We start from the raw sequence: 27,123 nt of genomic DNA, 5'->3' as shown, positions 1-27,123 counted from the left end.
ACTTTGGATCACTGAACTTGCAGCTGGAACAGGCCTCTACTTTGACAATGTTTAAATCCAGGCTCAAAACTGTTCGATTCAGCTGTGCATATGACTGAAAGGTTTTTATTCTGCACGTTTCTCTTTGAATGTTAAGTTTGAAGCTAGTTTTATGATCATTATTTATGTTTTGATTTGTTGTATTGTGATTTTAATGCTTTTCTTATTCGGTAAAGCACTTTGCGTTACTTCGTGTACCAATTGTGCTATACAAATACCTTGGGTTGCCTTGCCATGTTCTGTTTTTCACGTTTTTAAGACAGTAAAAAGCAGGTACAGCGCTTTTAAAACTGCATCAACCTTCAGAAGCATAAACGATTTCTTTTCCAAATATAAATAAGATACGGTATGCCACCTATAGCGAGTACTTATAGCCCACGTACCGGGGGTTGGTGGCCAGGTCCTTCCAGTCCTTAGTTCCAGCTAAATATAGGCTGAGTTCACTGTCCACACCCTTGGCTATTTGCAGCTGTGGCACCGCAACTTTGGGCAGGAGGAGCGACTCATCTGAAACCAAACGCTTTTCACTCAGTTTGTGTCAAAGTGCAGAGACTAAACTACAGACCTCTGCAGTTCAAAGGCAAGACTCTGCGACATCACGTCTTCATTTAGAGGAAACAGTCATACGAGCAGACAGGTAGAATAAACATAAAGTCAGGTTGGAACATGTGCCACACTTCAAGAAGCCTAATCATAAACATACAATTATAAGTAGTTAACTATGCTTACAGGAAACAATATCCTACTAACAGTAAAGAGGAGAAGTGGAAGCTAGATTGACTGAAATGAGGCCTAAACTACAAACTTGCTAAATGTGCATTCAATATTCATAAAACTGGATACTTTGTGAAATCTTTGCCCAAAAATATTCCACGGTATTGCATTAACGTTACCTATCTCCGTGGAGAAAGGCAAGTGGCGCTATCGAGTCAAAAGTGCAGGTCAGAGCTGTGGAGACGTGACCCTGCTCATGAGAATGCACGTATGTTTGAGCGCTCTTTTGCATTTCAAATACTTTCACATTTAACGCCATATTACGGAACTTTCCAGGTAAAGCAATGACATCTCCATGCGGACGAGTGGACCACTATCGAGGTATGCCAACAACAACAATCTAAGGCTGTAGTCCTGTGGTTGTTTAGTCACTTAATCGGTTGATGGTGTTTCAGGATGGATTTTTATGCGCAACATCAGAAAGGAGAGTGAAGCTCGTCGTCTGATCCGAAGGTTGGTGGTTCGAATCCTGTTGTCGACATATAAAACATCAACGATAAAGTCAGGTTGAAACGTGTGGAAAATGTGCCACAAACGTCATAAAAACAGGTTGGCGGTGCGACTCCAGCTCCTACTGATGAATACTGTGTTTGTGTCCTTGGGCAAGACACTTAACCCCCCTCGCCCCCAGTGTCTGTGTGCACTGGTGTATAAATGTGTGTGAATGGGTGAGCGGTGCCTTGATCTAAAGCGCTTTGAGTGACTTGGAGGTGGAAAAGTGCTATATATAAAAATGTGACTATTTACCATGTGACACAAATGGGGATCGAAACATGATGCTTCTCATATGTGTCACCAATGTATTAGGTGCATAATTACTACTGGATTTCATGCTTGTTATAAAATGCCCAAAAAAAAAAAAAAAAAAGATCTGCCAGTGTGAATAAAATGGGTCTTATACGTTTCTGAAACCATGTCATTCTGGGTTTATTTAGATTTCACATAGTGAGCCAACATTTTTAAAATAAGAGTAGAAAGCCAGTGTGTATGTGTGTGCGTCTGTGTCTGTGTGTGTGGCTCAGGAAACGTGGAGGGCATATGAGGCCGCGTTTTACAGAGGGGAATTCATTGGAGCGCTGCTACACTCCAGACTGGCCAAAATCTGATTCTTTTTTTTTTTTTGATTGTTTTTCAACTTGTGGTAAACACATTTGGCGAGACAATTGGTGATAATTTAAGTTACACAACCCAGTCCATTAGAAACATGTGCTGGTGTTAACCCCAAACTAAATCCTATGAAATTGGGTATCTTCCTTCTGCATGTTATCTCCAATTCCTTTTCCGTGCCAGCTAATTACGAACGAGCCAACTCCCGGGACGTCGGCCTTAGCCAATAGGAACAGAGGGAGTTGCAGTCTGGGCCTCCTGGGGTCCTTTGGTAAACAGTTAAGGTCTGGATGGTGTTGAACCCTCCTCCCCTTCTACCTCTGGCCCAAAATGCACACACACGCTAATAGATACACTAGCACAGGCAACACGCACACACCCCTGGGCAGACTCCACATAGTTACACTGGACACCACTGTCACCGCCGCTCGTCATCACCTCCGTGTCCGTCCTTTAAATCTCTATTCATTATTCTGTGTAGAGCTCGGCTGTTGAATCACTGCCAATAACGGTGTCGGTGTTGATTTTTATCTTATATCAGTCCTATATCTATCTATATCTATCTGTACTACATATATTCACTATATATCGGTCCAATAATGAAAAATCCTTCCAAGTATCCAGATATTTAGCACCATATTTCTTGTTATTAGCTTGTTGAGTCTCTATGTGCATCTAGGCCTGTAATGAGAACATATTTTGAAGTCAGTCTATCGCTGAAGTAAATATAGACGATAAACAATAACATCGAAACTCATTTACTGACACAATAACCCAAGAGCAGATTTAAAAACTATTCTAAATCCACAATATTGTTAAAAAAGCGTGAGCTGCAATAAATAAACTGCAGAAAAAAACACTTTAGTACTTAGTTTGCCTCTGTAATGAGTCATATAACTTATTAATATTACCTTTTATGTCTTAAATCTTAGCCATATCTCTTCTGCAGCCAAAAAATAGCCAAAAAATGTCCAGTTGCACAAAGAAAAAGTACACATGATGAATACTGACTCCAAAAATATACTGTTCCTGCTTTAATATATTGAATAATAAGTCGATAAGTCGGCCTATGTCCATCATAATTCCCAACTTGTCTGCACTATTCTTTTTATTGCAATACTTAACTAAGAACATTTGAGTCGAAAAGATGGCTTACCAGTCAGGGCAGAATACAATTATAAAATAAACTCATTATAAAATTGTATTCCTCTATTTTTTTGTATTACTTTGAGCAATCCTTTAATCATGATCAAAATGTGATGTCAACGTTTCCCCATGTTTGTCTATAGCCATCCATACTAACTACTAACAAGATGTTTACAGCAGAAAAAGATTTGCAGTTACGAGTTTCACCAAGTTCCCAAGTTCAATTTGATAATTATGGTCGAAGGGAGTTTTTCTATGGCTGTGGAATTGGAGAAATAGTTGACCAATCGCTCACCGCAAAACTCTAAGTTATTCAGGGTGATGGAGCAATCGAGTTTAACCCGAGCAATGAGCGATGGTCAGGTCCAATAAAAGATTGGACACGAGTCAAAGGGTTTAAATCTGATGGAGCTCCTCCAAAGATGTGGGTGAAGTGCAAATGGTGCAGCAGCCGACCGCAAATCTGAAAAACCAGCTAATGGTTAAAGGGGAATCATTATGTAAAATTGCCTTTTTAGACATTTTGACCATGTTACAAATATTTTCCTTTCGCATTCACTCCCTCGAAGTTGTATTTAGAGTGATTTGTGTATGTTTGAGTACTATTTATCTTGTATTCATGATGTTACAGTTCTCTACCGGTGCATGCCCGCTATAGATTGATGATGTGGTTTGTTTTGTTTTTTTCATTGACGATGCCGATACCAATTGTTTATAATACGGAGCAACTAACAGCTGATAAACTCTGCCGATAGTTTTGGGCTGATATGTTGGGCAGATTTTGACAATTTTCCCCTAATTATGTCATTTAAATTTACAACAACCCCCCCCCCCTTTTTTTTTTTACCACAAACCTGTAAGAGAGCTGTGTAATCACGTTTTGTGCATCTCTTGGTATTAACGTTTTAATATAAAGATTTAAGGCTGATAGCTGATACGTTAAAAATTCCAAATATCTGCCCGGTGTGTGTCTAATACCCACTGCTCTGTACTTAGTTTGTTTCTTAATCTGTAACAGGATGCGGCAGTGTCGAGTAGCCATTTTGTCGTGATCTGCAGAGCGCTGTTGGCAGAGCAGGGATGGGATGATAAGCAACAATATCGTTTATGGTGATACAAAGGGTCGACAATAATCATTCGTGGGACAGTTTATATAATTGTGTAAATCGCCAAAAAGGTCATCTCCATTTTATCGCCAAAATGTGCAGAAAAAAGCTACTTCTCTCTGATGGTCTAAAGTAGATTATAGTCGTTTTCACTTCTAACAAAGTCGTTTAACCCTTTAAGGACTGAGCACATTATAGACCAGTATATTTCGCCTAGACTTTTATTCTTTTTAGCCATAGAAATCACGTTAAAGGACGCATCAGAATGTACTGCACTTTTCACGCAACTAACTCTATTTTACATATCCATCCTTATTTTTCCTTTGACGTATCGAATAAGTGACTGGGAAAATCCCTGCGGCACCTGCGCTCTGATTGGTCGTCTTCAAGGGCCAACATAAGCAGATTACCGTAATGACAGTAAAATATCTAAAAAGCCCCATGCCTCTGCTTTGAGACGCCATTTGAACTTACATAATAGCACAATTGTTTGCGGCGTTACGTTAATGGAAAGTCCGCAACCGCGAGTCTATCGGTGATGATACCATCCACCACAATAAGGTTAAATATGGAACTTATTCATAACATTAAAATTATAATTATTCATAGCCAGAACATTTTTAAACTGTCAGCAACATTAATAATTAGCGTGATATAATATTAATTATTTTGACAAATTTTCGATATCGTTCCATGCCAACAAGAGCTGCACTGCTGTTGTGACGACGTTTATGGCGACTTTGGCTCGGGACTCTATAATTTTCCCACCTGGAAGTCCATATTGGGCCGTTTTAGATCAATATTGCAATTTAAAAATGTCAGAACTGAAGAAGCGGCTTGGATGAGCAGTGAAAACGTCTTCACGCCAACACGACCACCAACTTTTTGTCCAGTTGACAGATTTGAATTTTTCTTTTACTACGGATCAGACCTGGACGACTGAGGGATTACACAGACAATTTAAAATGTCTAAAATATAACATAATGACAACAACAGCTCAGAAGCATTCGTCATCCTAAAATAAATAAAACCAGATTGAGCTGCAGGCTGAGAGATTAAGATGGGAAAATGATCACTTTTGGGGAGATTTTAAGAGAAATAAAATGAAAGGATATAAAGCTATAGCTGGCATGAGCACCCTCGTTCAATTTACCCATAAAAACACTTTTCATATCGATTAGTAAATGAGTTTTAACTTTTTCTGGCAAGTCTTGCGTAATTGTTATACCTCTAAGGCCTGAGTCTACCATATTCTTAAAAAATCTATAAAATAATCCGTGTATTCAGTGTCCAGTGTTTGAGATTAGGAGAGTCAGACCGGACAGAGGCGGATTTGAAGTGTGCATGTGTCAGTGTTCTCTCAGGCATTCAGATCTGGCTCCTGGATGTGTCTAATGTCTCCGGCTCCCATTTCATAAGAGAGAGTGGAAAAGTCCGAGTCAGCACGCTGGCATGAGGAGAGCTGTGCTGGAAAAACATCAGCGCACTCACATCTGCAGACAAGGAGAGGCCCGAGCTGTATGTGCACAGTCAAATCTACAGAATGCATCCACGCGAGACGGAGCGAGACCAGAGAAGAAGGATTCAAGGATCCAAGGATTCTGTCACCGGGCTGCAACTAACGAGTATTTTAGTGGTCGAGTATTCAGCAATATTAGAGATTAGCAATTAGTAGACTAGCCAAAACAACTATTTCTATTTTATTGAAGGTGTATTGAACATCAGATGGTAATCAACGCTAAAACTAGTATTGAAACTAGATACTCATTTCAGGAAGTGTCGATACTAAAAAAGTGGAGATCACAGACTGTATAAAGAAGTGGACTAAGTGAGTGTGACCCGTAGCGTTTGACTCCAGTCTAATGAAGCTCATCGAGGCTAGCAGTTATAGGGGCAAATTTGGAGCCGAGCGGGCGCTTAGCAACGCTGTCAATCAAACATGTTGCTAATGCTAACAGAAGTGACCTCAATCGTCTGTTATTAATGTTCATATCTTGAATTACAGACACAATAGTGAAATAAAAATACCAGGGTCATGTAGCGCAGGTTAAAACGAAAAGTTTAAGACCAAAATGACGAGCCTGACTGCAGCAGTAACAGAGAGAGGGGCGATACGTTTCTCAGTGTAAAGTGAATTGGAGCCAGAGTCGATGGAACCGGAAGCGCTATTTCAGTAACAGTTTTAAAAAGCCCATAAAACACGCGATTTGAGCCAAAAGACAGATAAAAGTCTGGATTTTTTTAATATAACTGCATAAATCAAAACTTTACATATTTTTTCAATGTATTTATTTTTTATGCGCCCATGATCACGTCCGATTTGGAACGCAACAGCTAGCACGTTCGCATTTATATATACAGTCTATGGTAAGGATGCTCCGATATGACGCTGATATGACATATCAGTGCCGACAGCGAAAGTTCTGGTGGATCGGATATCCACTTCCCAGATTTTGGTTCAGCCGATATCCCACAATTGAGTGCAATAAGATGATTTACTGGCCAATGTTCTCCCAAAATGTCTCATAACCTTAACTCTGTATTTTTACAAAGCTGTTCTATAGTTACAAAACACATCTGGATCATGTTTTACCTTATGCTGTTGGGTAACGGAACAGAAAAACCTGGGTCGGTGCAGCCCTATAAAAAAGTCACATTCACATGACAGAAATTAACCTTTTCTGAATGGCTTTATAATGATCTTGAGCTGTAACAGAATAAGTATAAGACACATAGACTAGTACACACCCATGGACCACTATGGAACCTACCTGGACGACTGAGGGATTACACAGATATAAGGCCACATATAGACCATATAAAAGAAAGTACTACCATTTAATGTTGAAAATCAAATCCTATTGTCTAAATAAAGAGTGTTTATTATTATCATCGTCGTAATCCGTTTGAAATTTTAGTATCAAACCCGGTAACCAAGGTAAAAAAGGTTGAAATATGGCAACTGAGGACTTTTAAAACAAAATGTACTAATCATATTCTTTTTTATGACATGTCTTTAGTATAAAAACTTCTTTCTGTATGTGTTTTACCGCCTGTAGCGTCCAGATAGCGATTACAATGATCAAAAAATACAACTATGATTATCTTTAACACTCAACTACTCATCATTAGCTGATCGATTGTCGCAGCCCTATTTGCTCCAGTTATATTAAAAAGGACTTATGATGGTGCATTGTGTTGGAGTATAACACAAGTAGATCCTCGTTGGAAGCCTCAGTATTGATCTAGACCTGCTTAATAATAGAAACGTGCGCACTGACTTCCCGAATGGGACTGTAGCGAGCGGCATTTGAAACATGACTGCATGACTTTTTTTTTAAACTCTATTTGTAATCAAGATACAAAGTCTTGATTTTTGAAAGTAACTGCAATAAGTACAGAGATGTGGGTGGGGACAGGGGGTAGGTGAAAACAGAAATTTTCTCATCACTCAGGCCTCAAAGCATGGCAAGTAGAATAATTATGAAGGAATTTAGCGCCATATTGTATGTCCCCTTTAAAATGTAGCCTCTATTCTCCATATTACTTCAGCAGGGCAATTTGCAGTAAATTTTGGGTTTTTTTTTGTTTATTTTAATAGGGACACATACGACAAACATAGATTAGCAATTCAGTAAGTAACTAAGATCAGAGTGTTTAAAGCCCAGGCTAATTCTGCAACACCAGTCCCCAGAACGGCTTTTAAAACTACGAATTTCACTAAAAAACTGTGGGATTATTTGTAGAAAAACAACAGATACAGTGATTTTTTCAAGAGAATCCCTCCATACTCTCTCTTTGACACACACAGCTTACACGTGGTGACATTGGTGTTGTTGTAGAAGCCAAGAGCAGGTGAAGAATTCCAAAGTTTAGCTCCTTTCGCTGAGAAGACAGTCAGTTTTACAGAAGGGAAGAGTCATACTTGAGGCTTTTCAACTGGATTTGGATCAAAATCTATTGCATTTGTTAGCTCGGGACGTATTTAATCAACAGCTTTATCAACAAATCCAGGGCAGGTGTTATGTGATGTGTTGATTCCATTCGGGAAGCACATTTTAAACTGAACCAGGATCATTAACATTTGAGATCTGTGTGACATCACTGTCTATTAGATGAGAACTGCACTGTGTGAAAAGTAAATATAAGAGACTACTTCAAAGCCTGCCAGTACACCACACCTGCTTGTTGATCATTGATACCGGAAAATTTCATACCAGGTCACATCACTGCATAAGGCTAAAGACGAGCTGCACCAGAACTGAGACGGGAAAGAGGCTTTTAGTTGATTTGCTTCACAAAAATGGAATACACACCAAAACAAAACTGGATACGTTGGTTACACAACTGCAATTTAATGATCTAGAACTTTTATACACCTGCATCTGTTTATAATGTTTGTATGGACTTGTATGCGTGCGGTTTTGTTTAATTATCTTCTTGTATTATATTTTAAACAGAGCGCTCATTAAAAATAAAAAGAGTAAAAGAGTCTAAGTGCTCTCATTGGGCTCCCCTGTATAAATAAAGATAATGAAAGAAAAGAGACCAACCTGAAATACGAACTGCTAAATAAGCCTGTCATCATACCACATTTTCAAGTACGATATATCAATTATGAAAATATCATGATAAACAATAATATTTAAATCATTGTATAGCACTTTCACAATAAGCTAAAGGTTCCAAATGTAACGTTTTTTGTTGCAGGGCCCACTACACACTTGTCTCCATTGAAATGTTATTGCCTTTCCAGAATATTCTTCAGCCATTGAACATATCGACACGGAGACAGCAGCTGACGTCATCTAGCCATGTTACAGGTCAGATCTGTGGAGAGGCGAGCCCACTCGTTGTATCAAAGCACATTTTTTTTCCAATTTTTGAGCAATAGAAATTAAATGAAACGGAATAACCAAGATAGATAAGTTTAATGGCGTACTGTGGAACATTCCAGACAACGCAATAATAGTTTCATGGTGACACCCCCCTACCAGAAAAGTTACATAGTGCACTTTTAAAACAGGATAATGTCAGTTACCCTTTTCTAAATTAAACCAATACAAGATTTACATTTATTTCATTGTACATTTTTTACATAGGTGTGGTGATATTATACTGTTTAAAGTTGCACTGCAGAACTTTTCAGGAGTAGGCTTCACCGACTTGTTATCTCCTTGCTGAGAAGTAGAAACCACAGTATGGCATTAAACTCATCTATCTTTGTAGCATTTATTCCATTAAGAGGTGTTTTTATTGCTCGAAAATACACAGTGAAAAATATACTGGGAGTGGGATCACCTCCACAGATCTGAGCTGTAACAAAGCCTGCTTGTCTTCATGGACATAGACAAGGGAACATTGTGGAACATTCTGGGCATAACGACATCACCACGGAGCCAAAGAGGTAGCATACCTTCCCCCTGTAAAGTTACATAGTGCCATTACATTATCATTTATACTTGTTCTGGTTTGATCTTGGTTTAGGCTCAGTTTAATTCTGGGTGTAGATTTAGTTTGACCCTGTTCTAGTCCTGGTTTAGTCTTGGTTTAGTTTCACTTTAGTCCCTAGATTAATGCGGTAACTGTGAACGCACCCATAATCGCGAGGCTTTGATATTCGCTCCGTTTTACCTTTCAAAAAATTGGGATTAATCTAAAATGTGCTGCTTCACCCCGCCGCCCTCCCTCCTCACGCCACCTACAGAGAAGCCGTGTCTGCGGGGGGCACTTATCCTCCCTGCTCCTCCTGTAATCCTGACCTGTCTCCGTACCACCAGAGCCATCTACTACATCCATGAAATAAGAAATGCACGCGTCCTCTCCAACCTGCCCAATAAAACTCACAAAAAGAGATGTAGTTCTAAGGCCTGGTTAAATCAATGCAGCTGTAGACTCACGGTAATATGAACAGCGCTGTAAGAAATCTCTATATGAAATCTTTGAGTATAATTGCATTTACTACACATTCCATTAGGGAAAGACACAGATGCTTTACTCAATGGATATGTCAAATGAGCATGTATATCTAGTACAGTCTAATATAACAGCAATTAACATCCATAATGTGTAATAAAACTTCACTATGGGTTGGTCTTTCAAATGTTTGTCTGTTGCCAAAATTACGTTTCTGACCAAAAAATAATCAAAAAATAAGTGTACTGCAAACAGCCGAGCTTAACTCATAAAAACTGGGTGAATTGTCACATTTTTATATACCGCTTTTCCACCTTCAACACACTCAAAGCGCTTTAAATCAAGGAACCGCTCGCCCGTTCACACACACTTTCATACACCAGCATACACAGACACTGGAGACGAGGTGAGTTAGGTGGGTTAAGTGTCTTGCCCAAGAACACAACGACAGCATTCATCTGTGGGAGCTGGGATTACACCGAGAGCGGGATTCGAACCACCAAACCAACCCTCGGATCAGTGGGCAAACATTCCAACCCCAGCTGACCCGTTTTTAAACCTTAACCTTTGGGGCTGTTTTAAAAGTAAAGATTGTTCTGTTGCATCTCATATTGGTGAAAAACAAGATTATCTATAGATCAGTCAATAAGTGTGTGTGTAATCTGTGTAACTATAGGTTATTACAGTGCGGATGGAGCAGAAAACAACATAGCTCATCTTTCTGCAGTTTGTCAAAGTTCCCATCCAGTTCTAGTAAACATAGGTTTGAACAGAGATGACTAAATATTGTTAATAACAGCAGGTAAACGGGCTGTGAGCGTGCCCCACATCCACTGCATCTGCGTTCACACTCTTTAAATATCTCCGTGCGTAAAATGTCACAATGTTTCACACGGATATGTTGCATGTTTAGCGGTGCCCAGTGTGTTAAATGGCTTGAGATTCATAAACAAACGCTTGAGCAAGAAGAAGAAGGCTGCTCCCCAAATGCCCAAAAAGTTCTGCAACTTTCTCCTGCTGCATGCGTAAAGTGCTAAACTGTGTGCTTCGGGCTGTTGACGCGGTGATCAAACGTTAGAAGAAACACTGAAAGACTTGTGTAAAACGTTTACCTTGAAAGTGGGTAACAAAGTTGAGAGGTCCAGCGCGGATTCGCTCCACAGAACATGCTCCCACGATGGTCAGCGCGAGCACAGTCACAAAAACTCGTGCGTCTTCACTTTCGCACGGCCCCAAACTAGAATAGCGCACGAGTCCAAATTTTACTTCACCAAACGTCTTCTCGCGTGCTGTGGTCCTGTGCTGTGGGTTTGTGGGCTGCTGCCGCCGCGAAGGTTCATGGCGTTGGCCGCGGTAAAGAGCTCCTGTCCAGCACACACTCGCTCGCACTCGCTCGGATTCGCAGAGACTGGACCCGTTTGTGTGTTCACATGGCGATGAAGCGCCCTCCTCTGCCAGCAATCCACCAGCCCGCTCAGGAGGAAGACGAGGACAGCCAAACACCACCAGGATAACGTCCACAATATTACACTGACGAGCCTTTTACTTCATATGGACTAAGGAATTACTTTACTTTTAGTTGTTTTATGAAGTTGGCATAATTTATCCAGTCCAAAAGGAACTTGGTATAACTTATTCATAGTGCACAAAAGGAACATGGTTTAACTTATTCAGAGTGCACAAAAAGCAACGTAGTTTAATTTATCCTCAACGCACAAAAGGAACTTGGTGTAACTTATCCATAACGCACAAAAGGAACTGGTTTTATACAGCCAAATTTCAATGCAAAACTGCTTAATTAAAAACACATTTATTGCAGTTAGATAAGCCCATGATGAACATATAATTGTAGGCCTATTGTCTCTGTATCTGTTGTCTGAAATATGGTGTAGGCCTAACAATATTGCGCCTTTTAATCCACGTTACCTATAGCCTACTGCGTCACAACTTTAACTGTAACTAAATATATTATTAACATGATTGGACTTACATTTACACTCTCTAGTGAAACAGACTTTGCCTTCTTAGCGTCGTCTGTTACACTGTTAACCATGGCCCAGTTCCTTCTGTCTTATGTGGGCTCACGTGGAGGGCCCACTGGAGGAGTGACGCCATGAGGGGCTCGCCCAGAACTTCAGCTGTCCGAGAATGGAGAGCAGACAGCTACACCCTCTAAAGCCCCGACCCAAAAGCCATCAATTAGAAACAGGAAGCCCCGCCTACGCACGTGAGGAGAGCGGACAAGCAGCCAGCTGTTGGAGCTCTGCACAAGTTGGATGTATGGAGCTTCTTTTACGCGCGCGCTGGCTCAAGAATGTGCTTATGCAGCCAAAGGTCCATGCTGCATTTACTTACACATCTCGTTTGTCAGCTTCTGTCAAGTCAAGGGGCGGAAAGTAGTGGTCCAAACGTTACCTAAAGGCCTGTGTTCGTTTATATAGTGACAAAATGTCCCTCATTCTAAGATTTTTATTTAAAATGTCTTAAACCTGGCCTATCTGTGTCCCTAGATACGAGGTAAACATGTTAAAATTTTACTGATAACAACTAAAATGCTGACTTTTTTCTTAATTAGTCTAATGTGCTTCTCAAGATAATTCTCCAGTCAGAAAGCAGAATGGACCTCACGTCTATCTTCTCATTTGGGTTGCCAGTTTCAGTGCAAAAAGAGCACTGTCTGATCTGATTCCTCGCCACCTAAACCCCAGCGCCTGCAGCCAATCATTAATCAGAGCAAGAACAGCCCCTGCACCTCAGTGAGTGAATTCTGGAGGTAAGTGAGCCCATATATACACGAAGAAAAACTCATATGTGCTCCATGTCCTCAGGTTTAGGCCGTGGCAACCCAGGCTGAGTTATGAGTGTAATCATTTTTGGAAAACAGTAAAAGAGCGAAGACGACATAGAGTTTATTTAAATATGGTTGGGGCGGCCCAGGCAGGTAAAAATGAATATTGTTGATGAGCACATTTTCAGTATTAGAATAGTAAATATGGGGTTTTCCCTATTTGGATTTTTTATTATTCATATACAGTGGAGGAAACTCTGAACACTACTGCCGGTCCACCCGTGACTGAACACTAGCACCGGACCCACCCATCACTGAAGACGAACACTAGCACCTGCCCCACCCATCTGAAGGTTACGAAAAGGTCACTTTTATAGACAAAAACATGAATATTGCTTGGAATATTTCTTTCAGGTGATTAGGCAGAGGTACTGAGATAGGAGGCTTACTTCTCTGCAATTTTAGACAAGCAAAAGTAAGACAAAGGTTTGTGTTTTTTTGCATACGGTCTCTTATGTTCCAAAACATATTTCACATTTGCTCTGCACAATCACTTCCATTTCAAAAGCCTAAACATCAAAATTAACAGAAGCAAATGGTTGGCTCTGTATTAGAAATGGACAGAGTAGCAAAAAATGTAACTGAAATACTGTATTTATTATTATGATTCAAGAAGAAGTCAAACGTTTAGGAAGAGCACTGTATTCACAAAAAATAAAAACAACTATTTATCTCGTTGTGGTAGAAGTGCAGTATTTGAGAAACTACTTCGCTACTTCGTTTGAGTAAGAGATTCAACATTTAGAGTTAATGCAATTGAACAGGTTGTGGTATTTGCAAAGAAAAGACCAAAACATTTGAATAACTAAATTATATGGAACTGTGCAAGAAACACAGATGTTCATATACTCACATAACACTTTTTTTAATTTGTGGGAAAAGAGAAACCAAAAGTATTGTTATTTCAATAGTAATAAGCCTATGACTCATGTATGAGCGAAAGTGCAAGTTCAGAAGGTTTTTCAAATAAATGTTCCAGTAAGTGACATATTTTTAAACTGATTTCAAAGTATCAATCAGGTAAGAAGACAGATGTATGTGCTATATTTTATAATGGTAGTAGAGGGGCTAGGGTCATCTGGAATACGCCGTAAAACAAACCAGCGGTGATTCATGGTCAGTATTTTCTTGGTCATGTGATTTCTTTACTGTGTGTCAATGCTCCAGTGAACACTTGACATAATTTGTGACGCTATCGGGGAAGATGGGATTGGCCTGTCAGTAGTGAGCCATCCTAGTGTTTTTATTTCCTGCTGTCCTCTTCTCAATTACAACAAGTTATAGGTCAGGGTTTCCAAAGCTTCCCTCTTTCCAATATCAATAATAAATTCATATATCACCGCATTAGCAGCTAGCATAGAGCGAAATGCTACACACGCGTCAGACATTGTTTACAAATTGTGTCAGCGCCTTTTCATTTACATAATACGCTCTGTACACAGTAGCATGCTAGTTAGCTCACTGTGTTTCAAATATCCGCTCAAAGCTAACACTCACGTTTATTAAAATTAGCAATCATAAAATAAACAACCTATTAAAATTCAAATTAATTAAAATAAAGGCTACCCACTTGTTTTTATTTGTGGAATTCTTCAGTCTGTGGTGTTGTTTTAGTATTTATTATGCCTCAAAATTAGCGTTAGCACTGAGGCACAAATATCCATCTTTCTAAACCGCTAACAGTATAAAGAAAAGGACTAAAGGAGTTTGACGTCTTCATTAGCGTTCGGCTCCAGTCAAATGAAGCTCATCAAGGCTAGCAGTTATAGCGGCAAATTTGGAGTTTCATATTTGGAATTCCGACCGCAAGTATCATAGCAACCAAAGAGCCAATCCGGAGCGAGATTTTTGAAGGTAACGCCCCTTTCCGCCGACACCGCTGGTTGAGTAGGGAGCGGGCACTTAGCAACGCTGTCAATCAAACCTGTTGCTAACGCTACCTCTGGGAAAGAAAGCGCCTGATTTGTCTGTTATTAATGTTCAGATCTTGATTTACAGAAACAACAGTGAAATAAAAAAATACCAGGATCATGTAGAGTGGGTTAATACGAACATTTTAAGATCAAAATGACGAGGTTCTGCAGCAGTTACAGAGAGGGGGGAGGCAACAGTTGATGGAGCTGGAAGTGCGCCCTTGATCACTTCCTATTTGGAGCACAGCGGCTAGCACGTTAGCTATGTCCATTTATTTATACAGTCAATGTTCTAAACACAGAATTGTCGTTCAGTGAAGTATTAATTTTATTTGTGCGGTGTTTAACATGTCGTCATCTTTAAATATTTATAACTTTTACCATGACTCGGCAAAACCCCATAGAGATCAAATCGGACAGGAAGTAGTGACTCTAACAGTGTCATTACCGGGTGCTGTTGTGCAGAAAGTTTATTTTGGAATTGTTACTGATTGGGTTTGCGTGAGATTAAAACCTCGTAGAATCCTTTTATGTAGTTTAAACTGAGCTGAGGGACAGGGGGGCAGCGGAGGACATTTCTGGTTAAAGGAGCTATAGGGGCGCTAAGTATTTCAATGGGGGCGCTCACTTAACATGTTAATTTAGAGTCTTTTATGGAGGCAAGCAAAACCCCCACCCCCTACACCCTACCCCCTACCCCGTTTGCCTCACTGTTTTAAACAAGTGTACAACAATGTAGTGATTTATGAAAACTAATATGGATTTTTTTTTATATTGTAGTCTCATTTTGAACACTCCCCCCCCCCCCCCCCCCATCCCCTCTCCTTCCTAGCGCCGCCCCTGGAAACAGGTCAGAATTGGTGGAATTTGCCGTTTAACTGTCAGATTACAGATTTATCAAGATTTTTTATGGGTAATATCGCTGTAATCACTGGCTTTATCCTCATCAAACAAAAACTGGCACAAAGCTCAACATCCTCTCTGTAAGTAAACAAAATTACTTCACAAAGAGGTGCCATTTTTCAACTCCAAAAGGCGTAAATGCTGAAAGGAGTTAAACCATGAGATTCATATGGTAAGTTTGTGGAGCCAATCCCAAATAGATATTGATAAGGCTCCACGTTTATGCTTTTTTTTTTTTTTTTTTTTCATACTTCTCTAACAACAGCAAACGTCCCACACAGAGCTCGACAGGCCCTCGTCCACCATCTGCGATTATGATATCAAACTCCAGAACGTATTGACACAATGACTGCTTTATAATTGATAACCCTTACCCTTTGTTTTTGATGTTGCAGAGAGCTGTGATTGGAGGAGGCCGGGGGGCGTCTGCTGCGTTATTTCCTTTGTTGTGGGCTGTTCATTCCTGCGATGGCGCGGTTCCAGTGATCAGGGGCTTCCTCTGTATCAGATGTGACAGCGGAACAATTCATCTGGTCCACAGGTCGCATCGGGGTTAGGCCAGCTCCGCGCCGCCATCGTTGGGTTTAGCATCAGCGTGAGTAACACAAGCAGACATCCACACAAGGCCACAAATCACTGCCATTGTTTCATGTTAATACTGTTCATTAAAAGGTTACATTTTTAATTGTGGGATTATGTGATACTGAATACTTCTATTGTGGAGCGCCGTAAATATTCATCCGTTTTTGTTTTATGTCAATTAAAAAGTAAAGGAGTGTAAATAGCTACGCCATGATTTTCTTGTTTTTCATGGGCGCCCTGTTTAAAATTCAATACAAACAAAAAATCAAACAAAACAAACAAGTACACAAGTCCTTATAAAACAGTAAATCGTGATTGCATTTTACTGGTCCACTCAGGATCCGGTAGACTACTTTTATGCACAAGCACAAGCACATTTTCCATGATAAAATGTATTATAATAATAATAAACAACTAATAAACAAATAACTAGATAATAATAAATATAATATAAGATAAGCTTTCACCTTTTTGACAATGTTGCCAGCAGTGGGGGAAGAAGTTAAGTAAAAGTACAGATACCATTGCAAAAAAATACTCAAGCAAAAGTAAAAGTATCACGTGAAAACATCAATTTAAGTATAAGTATGAATTCACTTGTTTAAAAATGTACTTAAAGAGTAAAAAGTTTAAGTATTTAGAGTATTTTGAGGTCTTATAAGGCTGCCTATTTCCGCTGAATTTTGTCCAACAGAAACAATTGAATCAGTAGGGGGTTTTTTTTAGCTGTTTTTATTTGTATATTTGTGTATTATTTGTATATCCTCAGCCTTTTCGGTGGGTCTCAAAATATAATGAAAAATACTTTTGTCAGTCCAGTTCAAAAAAAGTCGTGTAGTAGAAAGCACAGATACCTGCTTTCAAATGTAGTGAAGTAAAAGTAAAAGATATACTCTACACCTAAAATGTATACTCAAACACTGTACTTTACTACTTTTACTTCATTACATTCCACCACTGGTTACTAATAAGAAAAAACGTATTACTTGACAAAAGCAGTTCGTATGAGTGATCTGTGCAGAAACGTTAGTCTGGACCATTTTTGTTTATGGTGTAATTTTAACGGAGTAAAGCAAGTTTTTAAAGGTGCGATATGTAACTTTTCTGGTGGAGGGTAAGCCACCTGCTCGTCTCCATGGCGATGTTATTGCTTTGCTAGGAATGCAATTAAACTTGTATGTATCTTGCATTTATTTAATTACTGGTGTTTTCATTGCTAAAAAATACATCAAAAAACGAACATTCTCACTGTGCTCCCTTCGCTCCTCCACACGTCAGAGCAGGAGCATCACCTGCTTGTCTCCATGGTGATAGATTGGGTTTTTTTTTGTTTTTTTTATGCCCTACTGTGGAACATCACAGGATCCGTTAAAAGTTCAACATTTAACACCATCAAAAGGCAGGCGTGTCACGATAACACATTTTTACGATCAATATGTTGCAAAATAAAATATAGACAATAAACGATAACATTGAAACTAACTTATGCCACTGACACAATGATCCTAAAGTAGAAATATCCCCAAAAAACTATTCTAAACGTACAATATAGTTAAAAAAGTAGTTAGGTTGTATGTATAATGAGTCATAGAAGTTATTTATTCAATCACAAAGCTCAAATCTAATCGTAGAACAGGAAAACGAACAAAAACTTCCCAACTAGTACTAACAAAAAGTAGAAAACAATACACACAATAAAACAGACTCCCAAAAATGATTGTTCCATATAGATATAGTATATATCATGACAACATGTTTACACGATTTCATAATGAATCGAATGAAATAAATAACATATTTTTCTAGTCGACATTTGGAGTTGCGTCGAGCGGCATGTGAGGGGCTGTGTGTTTTGTTTTTTTTACTGCACACACAGTACCGACCTTTGTGTCACCTGTAATGTATTTAAGCCTGTTTCCCATCCCCGAGCGAGGCCATTCACAAAGATGTCAGAACCCTCCGAGCAATTGGATTAGGATGGAGGAGAAGAGGCTCGCGGGTGGACGCTAATGACATCAGCGGACGATTTTAAGGCCGGATCATGGTGCTCTTGTGATTTTATTGCACAGGGTCAAAGTGATTTACAAATAATTCCCTAATAAGACTTCCCAAGCATATGCCACTACTGGTCCCCTAACCGGCATATGTAACAGTGGGAGGTGGCGCGGAGAAATTGAAGTGATTTAAAGGGAAAGATGGTATCAGCATGAGAGCCCAGCCAAGAGCAAAACAACACAATTAAGACCCATGCTTTGCCTAATCAGTGAATGCATCATGCAAATGTTTTTCAGGGCTAGCGTAAATGTGGGCAGGCGTCGCAGAATACCAATCAGGGTTTTAGCGGTAATGAAAAGAGGAAGGGCGAAGAAGAGGAGTGGGAGACAGCTGTTGATTGCAGCGTTGTGTGCCGAGCGACTATTGGGTTGTTTTTAACACGGAAAGTAAAGATGGCTTGAGCCGTGCTAAGTAAACACGCTGCCACAAGGGGTCAGCAGTAGATCAAGGGTCTGGATCACAGTCTGGGATTCAGGATTTATTATGGTTTATCACAGTTTATTTATGTGGATGGATTGATATCTTTCAAGTGAGCAACATACTTTGAAGTGTGGGGTAAAGCTAACTGGAGGCACTGCTCTGTCTGAAGCTCTGGTAAGTGTTTGGAACTACTACAGGTTAGCTCAGGGGTGGGAAAACTTTTTGGCACACAGGCCACAATGGTTCTAAAATTTGACAGAGGGGCCGGACCAGGATATATATTTGAGATTTGGCCTGTAACATGTAGCAAAGCATGAACATGCAAGGCCCATTGTACAAATTGTTTTCCAAATGCATTCTTTTAAAAACTTACCTTCGGAGAAAGGCTTGCTTCTTTGCTTGGTACTTTGATGGGACTTCGGTGAAAAAATATTTTGTTGTCCATATTAAACACTCAGCACTCACTATCCACTTTTCTTTGATAAGAGAATAAGAGAAATACACGTAAACAAGGTTGATGTAGCTGAATGTTTACCCTTACCTATTTTAATATAAATTGGTCACGTTTGGCGGGCGGGATTAATAAACCCAACGGGCCGTAGTTTGCCCACCCCTGGGTTAGCTGATTTCTGCTGTTAAACAAGTCCCTCTCAAATGATCTAGAAAACGAGCATCGGCCAATTTACGTCTCCCTCATGTTTTGTAATTTTTAAAATCACCTAGATCAGATCATGAATGCTTATATGAATGAAAGCAGATGCCCTCCCTGATGAAACTAATGGATTTGAATCAAGTTATTACTGAGATCAAAGAGTGTTCTCCTGTTTTGTACGGTTAAAAAGGCTTTATCTAGTTACAGTGAATGTAGCACATGGGACAAAGCCTTAGGCCAAGATTTCTCATTTCCACTCAAAAACGGTTATGACAAATGTTGACAAATTATTTCCTTGAACTTGGATTTATAATAGACAAAAACGGAATCTGAAACTCCAAAACACTGAAGTCAACAACGTCAAAATCTCAGAGCACAAGACAGATGCATTTTCCAGTTACATAAGCTGATACATGAGCAGAGTAATGGGGCATGGCTCTTCCCCCTCATTGCCTTAAGCAGCAGACCGTTTGAAAATGTCTTTAATGGCTGCGCGCGCACACACTCGCACACACACACATGCACACAATAAGAGCAATTACAGTCAAATAAAAGACCTTTCACTGCTACTTTCTCTCATTAAACTTTTGTTAAACGCTGGCTTGTTAAATTGCACAGAACCGGCTAACGGGATTGTCGTGAGGTGCCAGTTTTCCGATCCATCTTCCATCCGGCCAACTTTTAGTGTGGCGCATAAACACTATATCTTCTGTCAAAAGCATTTTAGCAGTAATTTGTTTGATGCTCATAGTTACACTGGTGGCTCAAATATACAATTAAGAGACCTGCACCCCACCAAGTACAACGATATTACTAGATTTTTTTTTTTACGCCTAAATCAGAATGGTATTTTCGGCTGGTTGATGGGGTGATCAGGGCTGGCGCTAAAACTAAGGGGGAGCTAAGGAGGTTTTCAATGTGGGTCCTCACTTAATATGTTAATTTAGGCCCTTTTTTTTACAATGGAGCATACCCCACCTCCTACCATGTTTGCCTTGCTAAATCTAAAGTCTAAATGTAGTTTGCAGCCTCTGTAGTGATTTATAAAAGCTATTATGCATTTTTTTTTTTTTACTTGAGTCTCATTTTGAACATGTTAGTAAAGACTGGATGTGGACAAAAATCTTTTGGGGAACTATGGGGGTGCATTGACCATTCTAGAGGAGGCTAGTGCACTCTCAAAACCTCTTCCCACACCCTTTCCTATTTGTTACCCTCTGTAAAGCTCTGAGTGAGTGACAGCTGGATTTAACCAATCATAGTCAAGTATGAGGTTTCAGAAGGTGCGGGTTACTTTACCACAGGGTTTTCCAAACTTTTTTCACTGAGGGCCGTATACTGAAGCACATTTGGAGCGGAGGGCCACAGACCAGTGTTGATACAGAGAGTCAAATGTTGCATTAAACACAGGTTTGACAGAGACGTTGTACTTTTAATAAGACTTGGAAGATTATTTTTAGGTCTGTGTCACAATGCAATTTGATGTTATTTGGGTTATAGAAGTAGAATCTCTTCAGTTTGTAGTAAAAAATACTTCCTGATCAATTGGGCTTATTTAGGAGGAGGCATAAGGGCCAACAAAAATAGATCTGAGGGCCGCGTTTGGCCCCTGGGCTGTAGTTTGGACAGCCCTGCTTTACCATATAAAGGCAAAAGAAGTGTTCATGAATTGAGATAAAAAATTTAAATAGTGATCTGGCTCTGAAAAGAACAAGATATATTTTTTGCTCTATCACCCACCCCTAATTATATTTACTGTACTAATCAAACTATTTTTACTCACTTCATGAAGGCCCACCCAAGATTTATATGCACTGTCCCGGGTCAGTCCATTTGAAGATCTTGTGACTTGTAATCCCCATGGGGCGCTTTGTGATTGTGCAGCTGGGAGTCTAGCACTTGCGTCCGTTCCAAAACATAACCCACGACCCCACACCCTTGTCGTTGCTGCGTCAGAGACAAACTGAATGTTACTTTGTGTATAAACAAACCGGGAGTGGGCTTGTGACCCAAATAACTGCACAAAACATCCAGATCCTAGCTGCTCATCTCACCGGTGGGTCCATCCTAACTCAGGATCAGAGTGCAATATCAGAGGCTTTGTCAATGTTTTCTCTGGCATCTGAACCTGCCCTTAAAACCAGTTCCCAGGTAACAAACCCATTTATTTACAAAATGTGTTTAAATAAACATGGTTCATAGGAAACGAAAGCTAAACTCACTTTCACGTTTTGTCAAGACGTAATTTCATAGTGGCATTATCAGCCGCCTCCAACTAGTTTAATGCATATAAATTGCACCAATCATGGTCCTTTTCATTTCTAAAAGGCATCTGTGAAAGTAATTATTACGATTAAAGGAGGGATTCTGTGGAGGAGGTAAAGGTCAGACTTTTTTTTTGCTATGTAGGGACTAGAACAATGCTCAGTTCCCAAAAGTGCATTAACTTGTCATCTGAAGTCAGAAATAAAATTCTGATTGTACGAGAGATTTTTTAGTCTGATAGGATTTGGTGAGCGCCATTAACTGAAAGCGTCTCCCATTGTGAGAAGAGCTGAAAGCCTCATGAGCCTGCAGAGCTGAAAGCAAATTCAGTTTCTCTAAGGTGTCATTTGCGGTACATACCTCCTGACTGTGTGCCAAAATCATGTTATTCGAACAGCATTAGAATGTAAATAAATATATGGATTTCAATGCTAAAAATAAAACAATCACAATAATTATAGAAAAAGAATTTTACATAGAATCTACTTCATACAATTTTACAAAAAGTGACAAAAAAGTGCACAAAGTATATAGTGCAAAAACATGTCCACAGGATTTGTTCAGTAATGATGAAAAACTCACAAAAAAATGACAATGCTATCTCCAGATAAGTCAAGGTTGTCCAATTGAATATTTAGTTTACACTCCCCCTTTATATCCTACTTTCAGTTTGGATGTGTTTTATCTACTTTATTTTGAATCTTTAGTAGTAAATATGTCTATGTGTAAAAACTATCTATTGTGTAGTTTGACACCGGAGCACCTCAATAACCAGGAAATGCCATCCAGAAGACCTGATAGTGATTCTACCACTACATCCTGGACCTGAGAAAGAAAAGTCACATTCACAGTATTACAATGTCACCAGTGTTACCAAAACATCAGCTTAAGTTAATTTCCTGTCTTACCATCCAGGGGTTATCCAATGTGGTCAGCTCCAGTCTCTTTGCCATGTAAACACAGGGCACTCTGTTTGTAGTAGCATTCACACCAGGCTGTACCTCTGGTCCTCTGTCCTCTCTGGAGACACAGGACAGCACCAACAGCGGCCTGGATGTAGAGCCCCATGATGAGCTCAATAAAGCCTGGATCTGAGCCGGCTCATTCTCAGCATGATCTGCTGAAGAGGAGACAGAGGAGGGGAGTAATCACAAATGTTTATTGTTTTTATTAACAGGACCTATATTATGTTATTTTCTGATCACAAACTCTGCATATTTTGGCTGAGTTCTTCTCGCAAACAGAAAACACTTTGTTCCACTTTGTGATGTCATGTGGTAATACAGGAAGTGCTCCACTGTGTTTTAAAACTACACACACCTTCACTAGAGTCATTTGGATCATTTCTGTCCTGGAATTGCCAATCTCTTATAATATATATCATTTTTTAGAGCTGAAGCCACTGCTGCCCTTGAGCAGACTGATTGAAATGAGGCCGTCAATCTCCACCATCAGCTGTTAGTGTTTAGCCTAAGGACACAACAGCGGTATGCACTAGAACTACTGCTGCCCCACAACAACCACAGTCCCAGCAGTTTCCCAGACCAAACCCTGATTATCTTCTGAGATCTGTCATTCTTTAAGTAATATATATTTTTGATAACCATGTGCTTATTTGATTAGATATAAAATGAAACAACTGTTTGAAGGAAGTACGAGCACATAAGTCGTGTGCTCAGGTCTATGGCTCCTGTGGCTCAGAGAATAGACTTTAAAGAAGCTCTGTTTGTGAAAAAGTCTCTCCATGGACCAGCACCAAAGTACAACTCTGACATGTTAGTTCCATATGAAACATCTCACACTCTGGGCACCAGCAGGAGGCCAGTCCCTGAAGTCCTCAGAGTCAGGAGTAAACATGGGGAACCAGCATTTCAGTTTTATGCAGCTAAAACCTGCAACAGTCTTCCTGAAGATGTGGGACAGGCCTCTACTTTGACAATGTTTAAATCCAGGCTTCAAATGGTTCTGTTTAGCTGTGCATACGACCGAAAGGTTTTTATTCTGCACTTGTCTCTTTTAATGTTAATTTTATGATGATTATTTATGTTTTGCTTTGTTTGTATTGTGATTTTAAAGTCTTTCTTATTCTGTAAATCACTTTGAATTACTATGTGTACGAACTGGGCTATACAAATAACCTTCCTTTGCCTATGAATCACTTAACTTAAATTGGAAGTGTTCAAAGCATACCAGAAAATCCCTCAAGGCAAAATCAAGGCACTAGAAAGCATCCAACCCCACCTCTCTCAGCATTGGCCACGTAGATGAAGCCGTCGACCACCTGACACACCCGCTGTACATGTGGAGTCGGACTGTACGTCGTGACTCCAGAGTTATCTACTTCCACTGTGAAGAGCTTGTTGTCGACGTTCTGATGCTGGGTCCTGGCCCTTTCTCTTTCAGCCCTGTAGACAAAGTTTGTGAAATTAGAATAACAAAGGTAAATAGGAAACTAAAAAAGCAGCTTAAAGAGAAAAGATAACTGTACCTATTTGTTGAGTACAGTGTCAGAATGTTGAAACTGTGCTGGTTGTTGAACATGTAACTGATACCAGAACCAATACCTACAAAAAGAGGCACAATACTACAATTATAATATCAGAAGAATAACAGATAGAATAACACAATGGAACAATAATACAACTGAATTATTTGTTTATAAAAATACCCAAAACATTACATCAAAAGGATAAAATATACAGTTTTACTACTAATTGAGACATGTTTTAATGGAAAATAAGTTATTTCCTTTATAATACATAAATTACCCTAGAACGCTGAGTGGAGAAGAGAACTATCAGACTTCAAGCAGATCGAGTATTTATAGTTTGGGTATTTACGGGCAAGGGTCTGGGATGTATTGCTTTAAACAGCTGTAATAACTAAATGTTAAGTACGTTTTCTAAATAATATTAGATTTACAAAGTACTTGTAAATATAGAAGCTTTAGACTTTATTTATTAATTATTGTTACCACCAGTTGTGCCTTGGATATGTACATTTGAATGTTTGTGAATATTAATATTATGAGATTAGTGAGTTTGTATAATGCATGTACAGGAAGCGTACTGGAAATGTATTTTACCTGCATAACACAGGGACTTCATCCCACTTTCAAGCAGACACTTTAGTTTAAAGACATTTTGTATATGTGGATTCATGCATTTTGTTTTTCTTTTTAGACAAGTATGAAAAATTATCCTAGGTCAATGCTCGAAATTAACAAATCATTATCATCACTATTAAATCTATGGATATTAGGACATGCTTTTGCCAAGTGTGGTGTCTAAAATCTGTCCCAATCATGCCATCTGCTGGTGATCTAACAAAGCTGCAGCTATCTCACCATCGATCTGTCTGCGAGGTGGGCCTGAGCCTGACACAGGAAGCACATCTGGAGAATGCATGAGCCGCATGACGAAGGACATGTCCAGCTGCTCCATACCAGGTCCAAACATGGCGTAGCGTGGTTCAGCTGACACCACCAGAGACTGAAGGAAGGAAGTGACCACTTTGTAGGGCGCTACAGAGGGAAGCCATTGCTGCCTGCAGGAGGGGGAGCCTCTGAGGTACCTGGAAGATGTATTTATTTTCATTTAGAGTGAATATCATTACACTTTAGTTTATTCTCATTTATGTACCAAAAAGTTACCCACTCTGCCATGTAGTCAACTTTAGGTTCAGTGTCGACCCCTTCTTCTCGATCATCCAGGCTCTGCTTCTCATCAATCAGAGGAGCATGCAGTAGCTCCAGTTGAGGCATGCTTAAGTGATCGATGGAGTTCCAGAAAGGCAGATCTCTGAGTAAGAAAAACCTCCAGAGCAGGGGGTCTCTCACCATCCTTCTCCAGTAGTGACATGTAGCTCCGAGGAGGCAGAGGTCAGCCGGGGAGAGAAAGGTCATGACCAGGAACTGTAAGTCAACCTGTTACATAGTTTATGTTAAGTCTGTGTTTTAGGTTACAGATGGATGTGAGCAGCAAAGACACACAAGCACTACCCCTTTCACCCTCCGATTCAAAGGTTGGTGGTTTGAATTTCTGCACGTTCCACCCCTTCCAGAGCATAACGTCTACTGCCTTCATTGTGTGGGTGATTTTAATGCATTTGGGAGGGTTCACACTGGTTTAGTTTAGTCCATTTTAGTTTGATGGGGACATGGTTTAGTCTTGTCAGGTTTATTCTGAGTTTAGTCCCATTTTAGCACTAATTTTGATGTATATGAACACACCCGAATGCCCATTGGATGAAGAAAGGGCTATAACAATGCATGTGTCCATTTGTCACAGGCCAAATCTTGTTTTTTTCTTTTATTACCATATTTCACTACCATATCGTGCTGGTTATGTCTGTGGTTAGTGATGCCAACATAGGTGCTTCCAGTACAGTATATAATAACTTTTATTAAGGACCAAACCAGGATTTATTATTATGCAGATGAAATCACAACCTTAAGAATTGTATTAGTAAGTGGCAAAAGTATGACTGCCAATAGTGAGCAATGAGGTTTTTCATCTGTAAAAGCTCAAAATGTGAAGAAAAATCTAAATAAATGTAAAAGTCTACAACTCTGCTAAATAGTTAGTTTGTATCTGACATTTAAAACCAAAAATATGAAATCAATAGAGGAAAAACAGTTAACAAAAAAAAAAAAAAAAAAAAAAAATCAAATCAATAGAGGAAAAACAGTCAACAAAAGCTGAACAACAGGGACACTGCAGACACGCTCATGTATCACTGAAAAGGACTTTGGATCACACACATAACACACAAATCACACAAACCAAACCTTTCTCTCCTAAAAAAAAAAACAAAAAAACAAAACAAAACATGTTTCTGAATCCATGTGTTGAAGATTTAATTATTGTGGGGCGAAAACAGCAGCTCCGTGGATAAAATGAGTCAGAAAAACAATTAAAGAAGCGCATTGGGTCAGTTGTGCTGCTCATAGTTCCGCCTCAGTGCCTTATCTGTGGTCAGGACGTGGAGGGGGACTTTTCAAATAAAATGCATCACAGTGCATGACCTCTATTGAGAGAGAAATGCCATATGAGCCTAGTCTGTATAAAAGTGAATGTTAGGTGAATGTTTAATCATACCGGTAAACTTTCCAAAAAGCCCAGATGAGAGTCTTGTTGCTCCGTGTCCACAGCCGCTGTCACCGGCCTGCTCTCGGGGAAGTATCGGTCTCGGAGCCGCCGGAGACTGCGGATCACCACAGACTCACTGAGACGAGGGACATGTCCTGCCATTTCACTATAATAACACGCAGCTTGTGTCTGGGGGGTTAACACAACATGACAGACGGACAAAAAACCCCAACTCAGTTCTGTTTACGTGTGTTATGGCAGAGTACTTCCTCATGGCTGACATCATCCAGGAATTATGGGAAATGT

General features: G+C 39.7%; 2 protein-coding genes across 3 annotated transcripts in view; both read right to left on the bottom strand.

The window, feature by feature from the left end:
- The window catches only part of ghra (growth hormone receptor a), a 48,189-nt gene extending 36,640 nt beyond the window's left edge, over positions 1-11,549 (bottom strand). The window contains exon 1 of the mRNA XM_033973140.2: positions 11,202-11,549. Coding sequence (XP_033829031.1) covers positions 11,202-11,257 — 56 coding nt within the window. The 5' untranslated portion in view covers positions 11,258-11,549. The remainder of the gene's footprint in view (positions 1-11,201) is intronic.
- Positions 11,550-20,495: 8,946 nt separating this feature from the next.
- Positions 20,496-27,095, bottom strand: fbxo4 (F-box protein 4). 2 transcript variants are annotated; one of them, XM_033972433.2, is made up of 7 exons: positions 26,827-27,095; positions 25,384-25,652; positions 25,074-25,300; positions 24,216-24,291; positions 23,969-24,132; positions 22,636-22,847; positions 20,496-22,552 (listed from the first exon to the last, which is right to left on the bottom strand). In XM_033972433.2, the coding sequence occupies exons 1-7, from the start codon at positions 26,977-26,979 to the stop codon at positions 22,460-22,462; spliced, it is 1,194 nt and encodes a 397-aa protein (XP_033828324.1). In that variant the 5' UTR covers positions 26,980-27,095; the 3' UTR covers positions 20,496-22,459. The 2 variants fall into 2 exon arrangements, with proteins under 2 accessions (XP_033828324.1, XP_033828325.1); XM_033972434.2 differs by having other exon boundaries at positions 22,184-22,552; positions 22,636-22,844.
- Between the last annotated feature and the right edge of the window lie 28 nt (positions 27,096-27,123).

The sequence above is a fragment of the Periophthalmus magnuspinnatus genome, chromosome 9, assembly GCF_009829125.3.
Source record: "Periophthalmus magnuspinnatus isolate fPerMag1 chromosome 9, fPerMag1.2.pri, whole genome shotgun sequence".
Classification (NCBI taxonomy): domain Eukaryota; kingdom Metazoa; phylum Chordata; class Actinopteri; order Gobiiformes; family Gobiidae; genus Periophthalmus; species Periophthalmus magnuspinnatus.
This window is presented reverse-complemented; position numbering and strand designations above follow the sequence as displayed.